This window comes from Dermacentor andersoni, chromosome 1 (assembly GCF_023375885.2).
Source record: "Dermacentor andersoni chromosome 1, qqDerAnde1_hic_scaffold, whole genome shotgun sequence".
NCBI lineage: Eukaryota > Metazoa > Arthropoda > Arachnida > Ixodida > Ixodidae > Dermacentor > Dermacentor andersoni.
The window spans coordinates 270,103,832-270,120,277 of record NC_092814.1 but is presented as its reverse complement, the minus strand read 5'-3'; the positions used below and the strand labels follow the sequence as shown (position 1 = coordinate 270,120,277).

At 47.4% G+C, this 16,446-nt stretch overlaps 2 protein-coding genes across 2 annotated transcripts in view; one reads left to right on the top strand and one right to left on the bottom strand.

Moving 5' to 3' along the window:
• The window catches only part of LOC126548494 (cytochrome P450 4V2-like), a 365,265-nt gene that overhangs the window by 7,794 nt on the left and 341,025 nt on the right, over positions 1 to 16,446 (top strand). The window lies entirely within an intron of this gene.
• LOC126547626 (high-affinity choline transporter 1-like) overlaps positions 828 to 16,446 on the bottom strand; it is an 80,177-nt gene continuing 64,558 nt past the window's right edge. The window contains exons 9-11 of the mRNA XM_050195527.3: positions 15,573 to 15,702; positions 15,205 to 15,425; positions 828 to 1,899 (exon numbers count right to left, since the gene is read on the bottom strand). Of these exons, the coding sequence (XP_050051484.3) occupies positions 1,420 to 1,899; positions 15,205 to 15,425; positions 15,573 to 15,702 (831 nt within the window). The 3' untranslated portion in view covers positions 828 to 1,419. The remainder of the gene's footprint in view (positions 1,900 to 15,204; positions 15,426 to 15,572; positions 15,703 to 16,446) is intronic.

The following is a 16,446-nucleotide window of genomic DNA, read 5'->3' as shown; positions in this document are numbered from 1 at the left end:
ACAGAGAAAATGTAAGAGTGGGGTTGAAGATTAATATGCAGAAGACAAAGATAATGATCAATAGCCGGGCAAGGGAACAAGAGCTCATGATCGCCAGTCAGCCTCTAGAGTCTGTGAAGGAGTACGTTTACCTAGGTCAATTACTCACAGGGAACCCTGATCATGAGAAGGAAACGTACAGAAGAATAAAAATGGGTCGGAGTGCATACGGCAGGCATAACCAAATCCTGATCGGGAACTTACCACTGTCATTGTAAAGAAAAGTGTACAATCATTGCATTCTACCGGTGCTAACGTGTGGGGCACAAACTTCGAGAAGAAGCACGAGAACAAGTTAAGGACCACGCAAAGAGCGATGGAACGGGAAATGTTAGGCGTAACGTTAAGAGACAGAGAGAGGTGTGGATCCGAAAGCAAACGGGGATAGCCGATATTCCAGTTGACATCAAGAAAAAAAAAGGAGCTGGGCAGTCCATGTAATGCGTAGTGTAGATAACTGGTGGACTATTATAATTACAGAATAGGTGCCCAGGGAAGGGTAGCACAGTCGAGGACGGCTCAAAACTTGGTGGGGCGATGAAATTAGGAAATTTGCAGGTGCAAGTTGGGATCAGCTAGCCTGTCCTGTGGCTGACATTAGATATCTCCCACGTCGCAACACGTTGCCGCCGCCTCACGAAAACTGTTGGAGAACTACCCCAAGCACCTTCGCTGCAAAACTGTGGGAGGGACTATAGATGGTGCTGTCACGACCATTTGATAAGCACACATGGAGACGAAGCCGTGTCAAAGCTCATGCTTATCGTCGCGCGCGCTATTAATGTGGTTACCTTCATGCGTACATGCATTTGCTTGCCACGAAACAGTCCACAATGTCAACTCCAGTCGGACACCTTCATAAAGAAGTACTTGGGGCCTCTGAAATCATTCGTTATACACGCCAATTCGTTGTAAAGGTCGCACACCGCACAACCCACGATAGAATCGGGACAGAATCATTCCTTCGTTATACTTGTAATTTCGTTGTACAGGCGTTCGTTGTAGAGGCGCTTGACTGTACATGGTGACGCGCAGCGAGCTGTTCGTCTATGCGCAGTGTCAAGCGAAGGACAACGAAGAGAGGAAAGGAAAGAAGGTTAACTAGGCGCACGTCCAGTTTGCCTGGTGCACACGCGCACGTGCCCATCACAATTACGTGCGACTCTTGTAGGCGTGAAAAGACAACTGACGCCTCACGTGCTTCTGTCTTTGCATGCGACGTCCAGTGCCATTTTTTTCAGGAGCAAAAATCCTAGAATATGCGGCCGCGGAAGAAATACAGGTTGCAGTTTTTCAACACAGCATGTCTCGGGGACCGTTTACGGTGTTGTCAAACGATGAAGCAATGTTGCAGTGGTCCCTATACAATGATATGGCTAGCTATTTCCACAAGTCGTTAGAAGTGAGCGCCGGCTCTTTAGGCAGTTTGCACGCCGGCAAAGGCGGGGTCTCGCGGTGACTGGTGCGCTTGGAGCCGGTGACCCAATCGGCCACGCGGGACACGGCGAGCAGCGTGATGCCGGACAGGAGCATGGTGGTCGTTTTGAAAGGGAATAGCTGCCTGCCGTCGTCGTAGAGCGGATACTGCATGATGGCCGGAATGCCCAGCACAGGCTCCCCGCCCAGAACGCGCAGTGCCAGGCCCAAAGTGAAGGCGGTCACTGAACCGACCGCGTTACACCACCGGCGGCCCAAGAACACGGCGGCTAGGAGCTGGGGCAGAAGCACCACGTACACCAGGTCGGCGCTCAGCGCCCACAGGTCGTAGACCGAGCGCACCGCCACGGCCATGATGGCCGATAAAGCGGCCACGGCAACCACGCACAGCCGAAGCACCCACACCACCTCGGTGTCCGAGGCCTGCCCCAGAGAGAGACATCAACCTCAGTCAGGTGCACGTCCTACGTTTATATATAGGATCATCATCTTCAAGCCAGATATAGTAGATTCTCGATATATATAGGCTTAATTACTATATATTTCAAGTACACAGGGTGTTTCAGCGAACACATAAAAAAATTGTTTAATTGCCTGTGGCAGATAGCACAATTCTAGTCCATGAGCTGGTCTACTCAAAGAGGCACACATTACGTGCACAAAAAAAAAAAATTGAAATGCATACTCGACGAATTAACAAAAATTGAACAATTAAGTTTTATCTAATTACCTTATGGCACATATTGCAATTTACAAATTCTAGCCGGGGAGTTCGCAAGACGGATCCACTTGTAACGAATTCTCAGGATGACACCAGTTTCGAGATATTAACTCCAGAACTTTGCGGAGAAATGGCGTTCCACTTACTTTCTGTAGAAAACTTCGTTTTATGCATTAAAGTAGAAAATTAACTGGAACGCCAATGCAGTTCTCCGCCGAGAACAGCTTGCACGTGAAATCATAGAGGCTGACAAGATATAGCGGCTGGGTGACCTTTGCATCAACATGCCGTCTATTGCCCTCACCAAAAACGAAATGAAGTATCTGGCTGTGATGTAATAGGGGCTCACGTGTGACATAAGGCAAAAGTTTTTTTTTTTCATTACTTTTGCTCGTGTATATAGTTCTGGCGATTTCGCAAATAAATATCAGTTGAAGTCAGCGCCTGTGTTGTGTTCTTCCTTCAGTCCTCGTCCTTTACGCTGTGCAAACATGTCGGCTCGCCACGCGCTTGTAGCCACGTCACCCACAGAGAGCACGCGATTGTCCTCCGCAAACCGCGGTGAGCTTAGCGAGCGGACTCGTCGCGGCACCCCGCGGCGGCCGTGCGTGTACGCAGTGTTTGCTTTCTGCACGGCAGTGCTTGAGTGCGCGCTCAGATGTTCAAATCTGGCTGGGATGTTCACAGCAGCGTGTGCTTTCCGCGGACTGCGTTTTTTCGCGAAGCTCGATGGGTGGTTCAGGCCCTATTTAAGGTTATCTTATCTACTGGAGGGAACCCTCTCCACGCGCAAAAATAAATAAATAAATAAATAAATAAATAAATAAATAAATGAATAAATAAATATTAGAGCATACGTCGCCTCCGGCACTACGCAACGCTTAGAGGTGGCGTCAAACAGCAATTTTTGCTAATAATTTGATGCTGTTTTTTATTCACCAACTGTTCCAGTACACGTGAAAAATATGCTTCAATAATTGAGGCTATCACGCTATGACCTTCACCGTAGTGTCAGAGCCCGATATGGCGCACGCGAATAAGTGCTTGGCTGAACAGAATTGTTAATGCGTGGAAAGGCATTATCGCCGCTCCCGTGGCATTTTGTTAACTTCTAGTCACTCCCCGAATCGCTCTGCAACTTTGAAACTGAGCCAGCACGTTCTTCAAGGTATGTAGTCTACTATTACATATTTTCAATATTTCTCGCGCTGTATACTTCTTAGAAAGCTACAATGGCTCCAACAAGCAATTAATAAAGCTTTGATTATTTCTCGCAGCCCTCCCAAATGGTGGTGATGAGTTTTTTACGTGCTAAAGGTTCTCTTCAATAGTCATTAAACCTTTCTTGTCTCTCCAAAGCTTCTTCGCAGCTGTTCTTCCCAAAACAGATGGGAAGCAGGACTTCATGAGTTTGACACGTGCCGTACGCTGGCGCTGCGCACACAAATTTTAAGGCGGGGGAGAGGGGAGGTCAGGACACCCGGATATCCCCCCTAGGTGTGTGTATAGCTACATCATATACTCCGAGAGTATAAATCATATACTTCGAGAACATGCGTACTCGCTGAAAGGTTTGGTTAGTAGCCATCTAGCCGAATACTGCACGAGATGTAATCGTTAATCCATGCTTGGCGAGTGCGCAATTTAGGTAGATACCATGAGCAACGCAAACGCGAAATTTTCGAAGCCTTCACCGTCCATTAATGTGGTGAAAATTGTGTCAGTGTGCCTTCGCTGTCGTAGCGTCATAATGAAGACATGTACTTATCAAGCACGTGACACCACTCTGTTAGCGGGGATGTCGTATGTCCTTGCTTTTTCCTGATACTGATTACACTCAGTATGCATTGGTGTAGACAAGCAATTAAGTTAGTTGTTAGTCAGTGCCGTGTTTGTATACTTTCGTCTTGGTCCTGTTTTTAACGCTGTTACCTTCACTGGGGTATGTCACCACACCTCCAGCAATCCAGTGTCATTTAGGAATGGAATAAGATGTGAAGCTTCGTTGCGGGCCTATGATGGGCCTTCCTGGAAACGCAAAATGTTGCAGGCGCGCAAGCGGAAGGCTTCTCTTAAGTAGATTTAGTAAATTCCCAAGAAGAGCGTCCCTTTCCGTGCGATTACTCGGACACGACCAAAAAAGGTGCTTCATATATTCTACATTTTCGCATAAATACAGATCGGAGAATTGGTACGCCCCGTCTCCCGGCCCCAGCTTAACCCTCTGATGCCCAGCTTTTAGCCTGACAGTGCTCTTCTCGGTCTGCTAATCCTATGCATCCGTGTCCCTCCTCTAAGAAAGGCAATCGTTCATATCCAAACAATTACCGACCTCCATCTCTGCAATAAACTTCTGCTCTACAGTCATGAAAGATCTTATGTATTCAAATGTTGCGGGTTTCCTTTCAAATGTTCACTTTTTTGTCACAGCCAGCATGGGTTCCTGAAAAACCATTCATGCGACACACAACTTGCACTTTTCTCTCATGACTTGCACTCTTCCGTTGACTTAAACGTTCCTGTATATGAGCTTTTCCTTGACTTCGAGAACTCCTTCGAGGAGGTCCCTCATATAACCGTTTACTGGTTAAACTGTCATGTCAGCATCTACACCCAATAGACACCAATTTGTGTATACCAATTTCCGCTCTTCCTCCTCCTCTACCATCCTATGAGGCATGCCGCAAGGCACCTTTCTTGGGCCACTTCCTTTTCTTATATATACAGGGTGTTTTTTCTCGACCATACGGAATTTTTAAAAGCTACTTGTGGCAGATACGGTAATTGTGGTCCTTGAGCTGGATTACTCGAAGCAGCCGACATTACTCGCATGACCAATCAAAATGCATAATCGGCTAATTAACAGAGTCTCACCAATTAACGTTTCAATTATTTACTGAAGGCACATATTGCAGTTTACGAATATTGCATATATTGCAATTTTCGGTCCACCGAAATCAATGTGCAGGCGTGATCAAAGATTCTCCGGAAACGGTCAAGGCGTAGATTGCGCTGGTTGCGGCATATGCTAATGTTCTTGGCATACAGTGAGTGCAAGACTTGACCTTCCTAACAATATCGTGGTCGATGTTGGGCTACCGGACGGGACTTGGGGCTATATACTTCATTTTCTCAATACCTGGACGACCGTCACGCAAAAGTTTTAGCACTTCATCTTGAAGTACAGCTAGGATAGTGACTCTTGTTCCTTAGAGAATAGCTTTGTCCTGAAAACTGAGCTCAAAATCACGAACCTTGAATGGTTTCCATTCAGCCTCCTGTGGAAGTTGTGGTCCTTGCAAAATTATGTCATGAACTTGATACAACACAGTTTTTTTTCGAGGCCTGTGCTATTGCTGCAGATGACAAAACTCGGGGGTAACGTTCTTACAACATTAATATGTCTGAGGAATGTCCGATCATGAAGTTGTCGCATTTCAGTGGCAAACGACTCAGTCTATCACCATGCCCTATCTTGATTCCTGGACTATATATCAAGGTATAGTTGTAAGCAAGTAACATAAGGGCTCAACGCACAATGCTAGAAGAACTGCATTCTGGAATGGCCTGGTCTCGGCCAACATATCAGAGTAACGGCTTGTGATCTGTAACAGCGACAAAATGTCTTCCCCAGAGGTACTCGTGGAATCTTGTAACGCCGTAGATTGACGTTAAAACTTCCTTGTCGAGCTGACAGTAATTCTTCTCGGCAGGTCGCAGGCTTCTAGATGCCAATGCGATGAAATGGTCTAACTGATGAGCTAAGAGGGCCCCAAGGCCCGTTGGAGACGCATTACCGATTAGGAACAGTTCTTTCTTATAGTCATAGTGAACCAATATAGGAGTGGTAGATATAAGTTGCTTTGCTTCTAGAAATAAATCTTCATGCTCTGTTTTTCTAAGTCCATGGGACGTTATTAGTCGGAAGATAATGCAGAAGATTGAGAACTGAAGCCAAGTTTGGCAAAAACTTCCTGTAGTAATTCACCAAACCAAGGAAACTATGTAGGTATTTGACGTTGCTTGGCACAGGCACACAAAGAACTGCCTCAACCTTGCGTGGAGCAGGGTGCAGACTGTTGGCATTAATGACATGGTCTAAGTACTCGACAGAGGACATAATGAATTGGCATTTGATATATTTGAGCTTCAGGTGTGTCTTCTCCATTCGCTAGGATATTTTAAAGAGATTGTTCACATGGTCCTTGTTGTCGGTGCCTGTCATCAAGATGTCGTCAAAGTAGATTGCAACATGATAGAACTTGAAGAAGGATTTCCATCTCCCTTTGGAAAATGAATGGCGCTGACGTAATCCCAAAAGGAAGTGTCCTATATTTGATGACACCTTTTGGCGTGTTCAGTTGCATCTACCTTAGTAAATTTGATCCCACCTTACAGCTTCGGTTACGATTCTTCAGCCTTTGAGATTAGGTACTTGTTCACAATTACAACGGCATTCGCAGTCCCCTTGTAGTCTCCACAGATGCACGTCCGGCCATCTTTCTTGAGGACTCGAATAGGTGCTGCCCAGTCAGACGAGCGTGCAGGTTGTATGATGTCTTCCCGCTGCAACCTTTGCAGTTCTTAAGACAGTTCATCCATCAACGCAAACGGAACTGTTCTGGTATTGAAAAAAAAAAAAACGGGCATTTGCTCCCTCTTTGAAGGCAAGTTTAACTGTGACGTCTAGGAAAGTTCTTGGCCCATAAAAAAAACAACGCACGATGGTTCTGTACAAGCTGTTGGGAATCACTTATTGAACACATTTCAGCGACACTGAAGAGGGACGTGTTGAATGACGTATTCAACGCCTCTGTCCAGTTACGTCCAAGAAGCAATGGTGCTTTACCATGCGCTACTAATAATAGAAGATTATGATGGTTATCGTTGTACTTTGATAATACCACAACTATTCCAAGGACATGTTTGATTTCACCGGTGTAACTCCTTAGTTGAATGAAGGTGCACAATGCAGCGTCGGAAACTCACGGTGTAATGTCACCTTCCAAGTTATGGATACGCTTGCTTCTGTGTCAAGCTCAATCTTAAATGGTCTTCCTTATATTTCAATTAGAAGAATGAAATGATTGATCTTGTAGGACCAGTGTGACGTCGAAGAAATTTTCCACATATCGTAGGTTTCTGTGCTAGCTGCATGAAGTTCCAACCTGGCTTCCTGGCTCATCTACTGCATGCACAACAGCTTGCTTGCCGGCATTCCTCATCTGGTGATATTTTTGCTTGGGTACGATAGATTTCTGAATAGAATTAGCGCTTTTTGTCTCACATACTTTAGCTGTATGTCCTTTCTTGTGGCAATTGACAGTTGCAAGCATCATGAACGTGGGAACACTTAGTCACGGAGTGCGTGTCACCGCAGCGGTAGCAACTAACACGCTTTGTATGAGGAGCCTGGATAGCATTAACTGCTGTAGAAGACGCTTCTGAAGTAGCAGAGAGTTTCAACGCATCACGTTTCGCAGGGTCCGTATCCAGTGCCGACGTTACTGTGGATTCTAACGTGAGGCTAAGGTCGTCTAGTAGCCTGGTTTGCACTTGAGGATCGTTGATCCTACAAAGGATGCGGTCTCTAAGCAAGTCGTTGAGAAAAGTTCCGAAATTGCAGTTTTAGAGCGCAGCTCTGGCGTTGTCCGTCGGCGTCAGCGTAACCGAGCGAACTAGCGCTGCGAAGAATAAAAACGAACGCAGAGCGCAGCGGGAGATGAAAAAAAGAAGGCGATAGCGCAGGATGAGGTTGGAGCGGAACCACGAGGCCGATAGCGGAGGAGGGGCGGAGGGGAGACGGCCTGCGCATGCGCAGAGTTGCCGGTGGCCTAGGCATCCGCAGCCGCGTGGGCGATCTCATTTGCGCTTCCGAGAGGGAAAATGTTTGGCAAGGTGCCGTGAGGTGGGGAAGGCTACGATCGGCCGCGGCGTCAGCTGCTGAAGTCAGTCTGCGGTACCAGCGTGTGTCGGTGATCACTGCTCCTGCAAGCGATGGCTAGCGGCTACGAGTAAGGCTCGATGTGACGCTCTCTTGGGTGTTGTCGCCGCTGACACTGGTGGCACGACTTGCCCACGACGAAGGGCCGCTCTCGTCATTGGTGGAACGAAAGCGTGAGAAGAAAACCGTAGTGCCGCGCAAGACTGGCTGTGCGGAGGCGATGGCTACGATTTGGCGCCAGATTAGCGCGCGTCGTCTCTGTGGAAACAAAGCGCTGCATGAGCGGAGGTCTATCTGCGGCGGCTGCTGTTAATCACACCCACGCGTCACTCACGCTCTGCCTCTTGCGTTCTCCCAATGCGGGCAGACGCGCCACACTTCTCTCCGCTTGGAACGTGCCGCACGAGACAGATTGTCCTTCGCAAGCCAATATATCGCGAAATGAAAACACGCATAGAGCTGTGCTCAAATTTCGCATTAGGGAGTATTGTAATCGTCGGTGATTTTTTTCTGAGAGGTTCTTGAGCGTGGCTGCGTAGTCGCTAACCAACTCGTACCCTTCGCCGATGCCAGAATTAAACTTGAAACAACTCATCACTAATTTAATTATGGGTTTTTACGTGCCAAAACCACTTTCTGATTATGAGGCACGCCGTAGTGGAGGACTCCGGAAATTTGGACCACCTGGGGTTCTTTAACGTGCACCTAAATCTAAGTACACGGGTGTTTTCGCATTTCGCCCCCATCGAAATGCGGCCGCCGTGGCCGGGATTCGATCCCGCGACCTCGTGCTCATCAGCCTAACACCATAGCCACTGAGCAACCACGGCGGGTAAACAACTCATCACGACTGAAGCTTTCGGCGAAAAGTGGTTACTGAGGATTTGTAGGCAAATCGCCAGGGTAGCTTCCGTAGACTTCCCTGGCGCAAGAAGGCTCCGCAGGATGGAGTACCTCCTGGAACCGCAGCAACTAAGAAAGAGGGTGCGACGCTTGTTTACTGGCGCGTCTTTGGCACCGAAGTACCGCTTCATTCGTTCCAAATACTCTTTCTATGTCTGGACGTGGAGCTCGAAGAGCTCAAGAGAACCGTACATTAGCATCGTGCAATTACCAGTTGATCCTCGTCGCCTAAATTATGATTGTGCCAGAAAAAAACAGGCGCACACCATGTTGGATCGAAGCACGTGCTGCGACTGCCGGTGACGTCGTGCGCCACATCTTTTATTCGGAGCTTAATAAGCACCACTAGCTTTTAGTGGCGCTAGTTTTCATATGCATGTATTGTAACAGACGCGCTCTGAGGTATCTGGATGGCATGGTAGAATGGTGTCGATTGTATGAGAAGGGTGACGAGCGTAAAGGAGAAAAAAAAACACAGTAGTAGACTGCGTTGCGGTGTTGTATGCATATGCGACAAAGGGACGAACATGGTCCTAATTAGTTTGTTCGTATGCGATGAACATTGCGAGCATGTCCCAGGGAGTGCGATTGAAACGCTCTGTAAGGTCGTTAGTTTGGGGGTGATGTGCAGTGCTGGTGCGGCGTAGAATGTGGCATTCAGCAAGAAAGGCTAGTACAACGTCAGACAGAAAGGCACGGCCTCTGTCGCTGAGGTGTTCTCTGGGGGCGTCATGACGCCGCTTTATGTGTCGAAGAAGAAAGGAAGCGGCCTCGCGCTCCTTGGCGGCTGGTAGAGGGTGTTTTTCGGCATATCGCATTGAACGGTCTACCGCGACAATAACCCAATGGCTTCCACCTGCAGTAAGTGATAACGGGCCGTAGAGGTCCACACCGACATGGTAGAACGGGCGAGCGGTGCAGGGGAGAGGTTGCACGATACCAGCTGGATGATCCGGTGGTAGTTTGCGGCGTTGACAGTCTATGCATAAGCGAACAAACTTGCGAACGAAGTTGAACATGCCACACCAGTTGCAGACGCTCGTAAGCTCCAAAAGCGCCAGCGTGAGCACCCTGTTAATCGATGTGAAAGGAGGCGCAAGTTTCTGAGCGCAAGGTTCTTGGAGTGACGAGAGGCCATTTACGACTGTCTGGCGTGTGATTTCGCCTGTAGAGGAGGGCATACACATGTACGTTGCGCAAGAACAGCGCCGATCGAGGTCAATCCCGCTAGCGTCTGTATGGGCTTCGGTAGGTGCGTGAGGGTCGAATTGACGTAAAATAGAAGATGACGTCAAAATGCGACGAAGGGTGGTAAAAGCAGCGTCGCATTCTGTGGACCACGATGACAGGTCACAGGAGCTCACCCCAAGGTGTTGAACGAGAGACAGATATGATTGTCGCGAAGTTGCGAACAAATCGGCGGAAATACAAACAAATTCCGACGGAATTTCGAAGTTTCCGCATGTTCGTGGGCTTAGGGAACTCGGTGACGGCACGAAGCTTCGCAGGGTCAGGGAGAATTCCATCCTTCCACGCCACGTATCCTAAAATAGTTTCCGCGTGGCGAAGTCGCACTTGTTAAGGTTGAGTTGTAGGCCAGGGTCTGTCAGGCATCTGAGCACGTGTTTTAGGCAAAATAGGTGCGTCGTAAAGTCAGAAGCGAAGACAACCATGTCGTCAAGGTAACAAAGACATATATGCCCCTTCAAGCCGCGCAAGTTGTCCATCATGCGTTAGAATCTTGCAGGTGCATTACAAGGTCAGAATGACGTAGCGTTCAATTCGTACAAACCGTCTGGAGTGACGAATGCGGTCTTTTGGCGATCAGCTTCCTCCATGGGAAGCCGCCAGTAGCCAATGACTTAAAGGAACTCTGCGCGCTGTAAGCTGTCTAGAGCGTCGTTAATTCGGGGAAGATGGTAGACGACCTTGCTGGGTGATCTTGTTCAGTCGCGACCGTCAACACAAGAACGCATGTAATTATCTTTATCTGTGACGAGGATGACGGGAGAGGCCCAAGAGCTGTGGAAGATCGAATGACGCCCAGACGAAGCATCATCGACCTGCTCTGTAATGACCTTGTGTCCGGTGGCGGAAACACGATACGGCCGTTCGTGCAAAGGCTTGTGGGATCCAGTTTCGATGTCATGCTGAAGTTCGTCTCAGCGAAGACTGCGTGAAGTCGAAGGAAGCACGAAACTGCGGAAACAAGTGAAGCAGCTGCGAGCGCTGTACAGACGTAAGGTCATCGGCAGAGCCGTCTAAGGCAACCGTGGAAGAAGTATCTCCGGTGGTACAGAGTTCATTGAGAGATGCGCTCAGCGGCACATGCATCACCACCCAGTACACCCGCAATGAGTGTGGCGTCATCGGGCTGGACATGGCCAAGACATTCTGAATGGAGCAACATGAGAGGACAAGCCAGCGTGTTGGGAACGAGCAATGTACTGGAGCCTGCTGAGACGCCAAGGGTGGCGAAGGGAAGCGGGATAACTTTGCCTGTGATGAAGAGGTATGAATGAGTAAAAAGGACTGTCGCATCCGGTACATTGCCGCAGGATACAGACAAAAGAGCTGAAGAGAAGGGGGGATCAAAAACAGTATCGTCCTGGACGACCATTTTGGTTGGAGTATAGGCGGAATGTCGTCGAAAATTGCGTTACACAACGGAGAGAAGAGGGCAACTTCATCACGTGCACAGCCGATGACGACATGACAGCGAGACATGAAATCTCAGCCTAAGATGATCTAGTGCGAGCAGGCGGATAGTATGCCGAACTCAATCGCGTACAGAACATCCTTTATTTTTATTCTTTATTCATCAATTACTCCGCAGCGCCCAAAGGCATTACAGCAGGGGTTTACAACATGGAATAAAATACATCTTCATTCACCCAATGCACTTGCTTTTCAGTCAGCCTATTCCACTGTTTAATTGTTGGAACAAAAAAACGAGTTGGGCATACATGTTCGTCTTGGCAGGGTACTCGAGGATTTTGCAACTATGATCAGTTCGTTTTGAAATGTAATGAGGTTTCCGTAGGTAAATTTCCCCATTAATTCCAGTCTTATGATAGTAAATTGAATATAAAATTTTCAATCTCAGTTTTTTGCGGCGGGCAGAAAGAGATTCTCATCCTAGCTCAGCATTCATTGCAGTGCATCTCCCTCCTTCCGTACCGCCCCAAGACAAACCAGGCAGCATGGTTTTGTATTTGTTCTAGAGCGGCAATGAAGGTTACCTCGGGGGGGGGTGGGGGGGGGGGGGGGAATTCCATCGGGACCACTAGATTTACTCTCATCAACATCCTTCAATAGTTTTTCTATTCCATTAACACTAAGCTCAACAGGAAGCATAGGCGAAATATTCATTGTAGGTGGATGAATATGACAGGTGTGGTTGGGTAAGAACACCGAATGAAAAAAGGTCTTTAGGCACGCAGTTTTATCTTTGTCTTCCGTAATTATCTTACCATTATAATTTAACTCCTGCATTCCGAAGGAATCTGAACCACACTGTTTTATGTACTTCCAAAACATTTTAGGGTTTGATTTCATTTTGTTGCTCAGTTCAATGAAGTAGTCATCTTTAGTTTTTTCTATCTCTAGCTTATATTCACGTGTAATCATATGTAGTTTTGCGAAATGAGCAGCTGATTTGCTTTTCTTGAATGTGTTAAATGCAAACCTTTTCTTGATAAGCTTTAGTATATGTGTTATTACCCATGGCTGTTTGTGCTTTTTAAGTCGTGAAGAACCAACATTGGGGATATGTGCACTTACCAGCTCGAGTAACATATTCTTGAAATTGTCCCACATATCATGCACATTATGCTCCTCAGATAAGCACATGAAAACACAAAAGAAATTACGAAGTTTTTTAGAAATTGCATCGTAGTCACCCTTCTCATAATAGTAGACTCTTCTACCCGTAGATAACTTCGCACGGTTTTTTTATCTTCGGATACCGGCAACAACAGCAAGATGGTCGCTGTTTCACAATGGTAGTTGTGACGGCTACTCAGCACTTTCACCAGTTGTAATGGGGTTTGTTGCAGCGGACGAGCAGCCTCTGGTAGGACGCCTAACCACAACACAGAGTCCGAACCAGAGCTGTCGAGCCATGCGTTCGCGATGCCACTGACTGTGCTGCTCTTCTTCCTTACGGACAAAACATCAGCAGTACACTTTCACCCCTTGTCGCCACAACACTCCCCCCCCCCCCCCCCCCTACTTTCTTAACAAGCAATCGACAGCTACTGCTGATACATATAACTACTTATAGGCGTTCATTTTAGCCACGACTTGACTGGGACCTACTACATTAATCAAATTGCAAACTACGCCAACCATGTCCTTGGGTACTTGCACCATAGTCTGTCAATGGCTCTTCCTTCTTTAAAATTGTTAGCATATAATGCCTTAGTTTGCCGCCCTAAATTAGAATATCCTACCTCTACTTTGGATCCACAACAAGGCAACCTAATTAATACCCTCGAATTCATTCAGCAAGAAAGAAAAAGAAAAAAATATGGGGTTTTACGTGAAAAACCACGATTTGATTATGAGGTACGCCGTAGTGGGGGGCTCCGGGATAATTTAGACTACCTGGAATCATTTAACGTGCACCTAAATCTAAGTACAAGGGTGTTTTCACATTTCGCCTCCATCGAAATGTGGCCACCGTTGCCGGGATTGGATCCCGCTACCTCGTCCTTAGCAGCTCAACAACATAGCCACTAAGCAACCGCTACGGGTAGTTAATTCAGAACCGAGCCACTCGTTTTGCTATATGCGATTACACCTATGAAAACAGAATTTCGGCGTTAAAAGCGCGTGTTCAGCTTTGCGCACTCTCCTCCCCTCAAAAGGGAGCCCGACTTTGTCTTTTCCGAAAGGTTTTACCGTACAGTCTCCACAGACTTGCAGTTCATGAGGCCACCTCACGGCCATTGCATGTCACAGCCATCCTAATGCTGCATACCTTTTTCACGCCCACACAGCAGCATTACAGCACTTCTTCCTTTTACAAACGGCTGGTGTTGCACTTATTACCGATTCACTACGTTTCAGGAAAGCCGTTGAAGATGCACGCCCATCACTCAAATTCCCCGCAATAACCCACTGATGGCCTTGTTATGCCAACCTCCGCATGTAATGTCCCAGCCCTGACTTCCTTGATAAATAAATAAATAAATAAATAAATAAATAAATAAATAAATAAATAAATAAATAAATAAATACATAAATAAATTGGGATCCATGAAGGCGTCGCTCATATGGTCTGTAAGAAAAAAAGAAGAGTGTAAAAAAATTTTGCATTGTGCTGACGAATGCAATCTGGCCTGGAAAAACGTCAAACCAGCGAGACGCACATGAGCTCATTCGCTCCCACGACAGCAGTCGTAATTTGTACGATTGCAGGACATAAAAAGCTCTCATACCAGACAATTCACTCGTCTTCCTACAACTCACTCATCGTCGTAGGTACCTGCGGTGGCCGTCAGATGACGCAAAGTGCGTGAAGGTTGTCTCAATGATATCCTCATAGCATGCAATATAAACGATTTACAAGAGTTGGAAGGTGTTTGTGAAGAGCAGGCAGACGTTTTAGGCTCGCGATTTAGTTTTAGTATATATGGTGTTACTAACGCGTGCGAACGCTCGCGTGCATGTGTGTGCGAGGGCATGCGCTTATAGTTCGGACAGATTTCTAAAAAAAAATTGCCTGTGCAAGATAGTGCAATTATGACTTTTCAGGTAGATTACCTAAAGAGGCGAACGTTACATCTACGTGGTAAAACGAACTGTCGAGATAGCTAACTAAAATTTAAAATTCTCTTTTAATTATTCACTTCAGGAGACACTTTGAAGCCGAGCAGCTGTGAAGTCATGTCTCAGCAGAAATCATCCTAGTCTAGATCCTGGAAATTCCGGGATCGCAATGTATCCCGGAATTTCCCTTCTAAATTGATGTCCCTATATCACGCTGATCACACCCATCATATGACGCAATAGCATCGCCAGCATTTCAGGAAACTCCGCTGCCGCTGCATGACACTTGCTTGCACTCGCGCCCTTACGCATTCGCGCTGCTCGCACACGAATGTGTGAGTTACGCACGCGCACAATTCGAACCCTGATTGTGGGCGAAACCTGCCTTCGGCCTAAGGAGCGGCACGTAGATATTCCTGGCTGCCATGGATCCGCAGCTGAGAAGGCACGAGTCGGCGGAAGACATGACGGCTGCTGCCACCACGCCGAGCCCCACGCACGAGACCGCGGTCGGCGTGAGGTATTGCAGCGCCAGGGGCAGCATCATGGGCGCGTACTTCTCGTCCGTCGGATCGGCGCCACTTGGGAACGTCGTCTCGTTCCATCCTGCTCGGAGGAAGGAAGCGCCATTGAGCGCCATTATGTGATCTCTCGACAGAGATCACATAACGACAGACACCGGACGTGCAGGAAATGCAGGTTGTAGAAATGAATAATAATAATAAAAAAACGAAATAAACCTCGCTTACTCACTTGTTGCTTTGACGGCAGCGCCGATGAGCATGGGCGGCACAGCCATGGCGAGCATGCCCACGAACCCTACAAGGGACAAGGCCCTGGCGCGAAATTCGCTCTTGGTAGACAGTATCCTCTGGAAATAATCCTGTGGACAAGAAACGAGAGTGGACAGGAAGTATATTACGCGCATTTTTAAGAGCTTTGCCCAGAATATGCACCTTACCCCCTCCCTATGCGCACGCCCTTTATTATTTATTTAACCAGACGCAGCCACACAACCAGCATAAAATTTAGAACAGCAGAGACGGACGAGCAACAAGTTGTCTTTAGATCACGCTGACTTCTTCAGCGACTTTATTGCCGATTTTGCGAGCTTCAGGTATTATAGTGAATAAACTTGCTCGAAGCAAGTACCCCACTATATAGTGTACGGCGTCTTGCACTGCCTCAAGAAAGCGGCGCAAGTAACACACAATTACTTTTTGCGTGCATTTCTTGGAATCATGCTTCACCCCCTCTCTCTTACACACACACATCTTATCAGTACTTTAAAACTTTTTTCGCAAGGAGATTACTTTTTGTAAAACGTGATGCTACATTCGTAAAATCGTAGTACGAACCTAAATTCGGAAAAACTAGAAGAAGAGGCTGCGCACGGTTGCACCGCACATGGGTTCCGCCTTTATATCGCCAAACCCTGGATAATTGACGTCAGCGCCGCCACAACCAGCCTCAATCGACTCTTTCCGTCGAGCGGAACACGTGGACACCCAAATCTATACTGTGAGTCGCTTGCTCCACCAATTACCGGACTCTCAACTTCGCAAGAGGCGCCCGCCCAGCTAAGCCTAACGACGGGTATGGTCTAGCCGAAGACCTTGACCCAGTT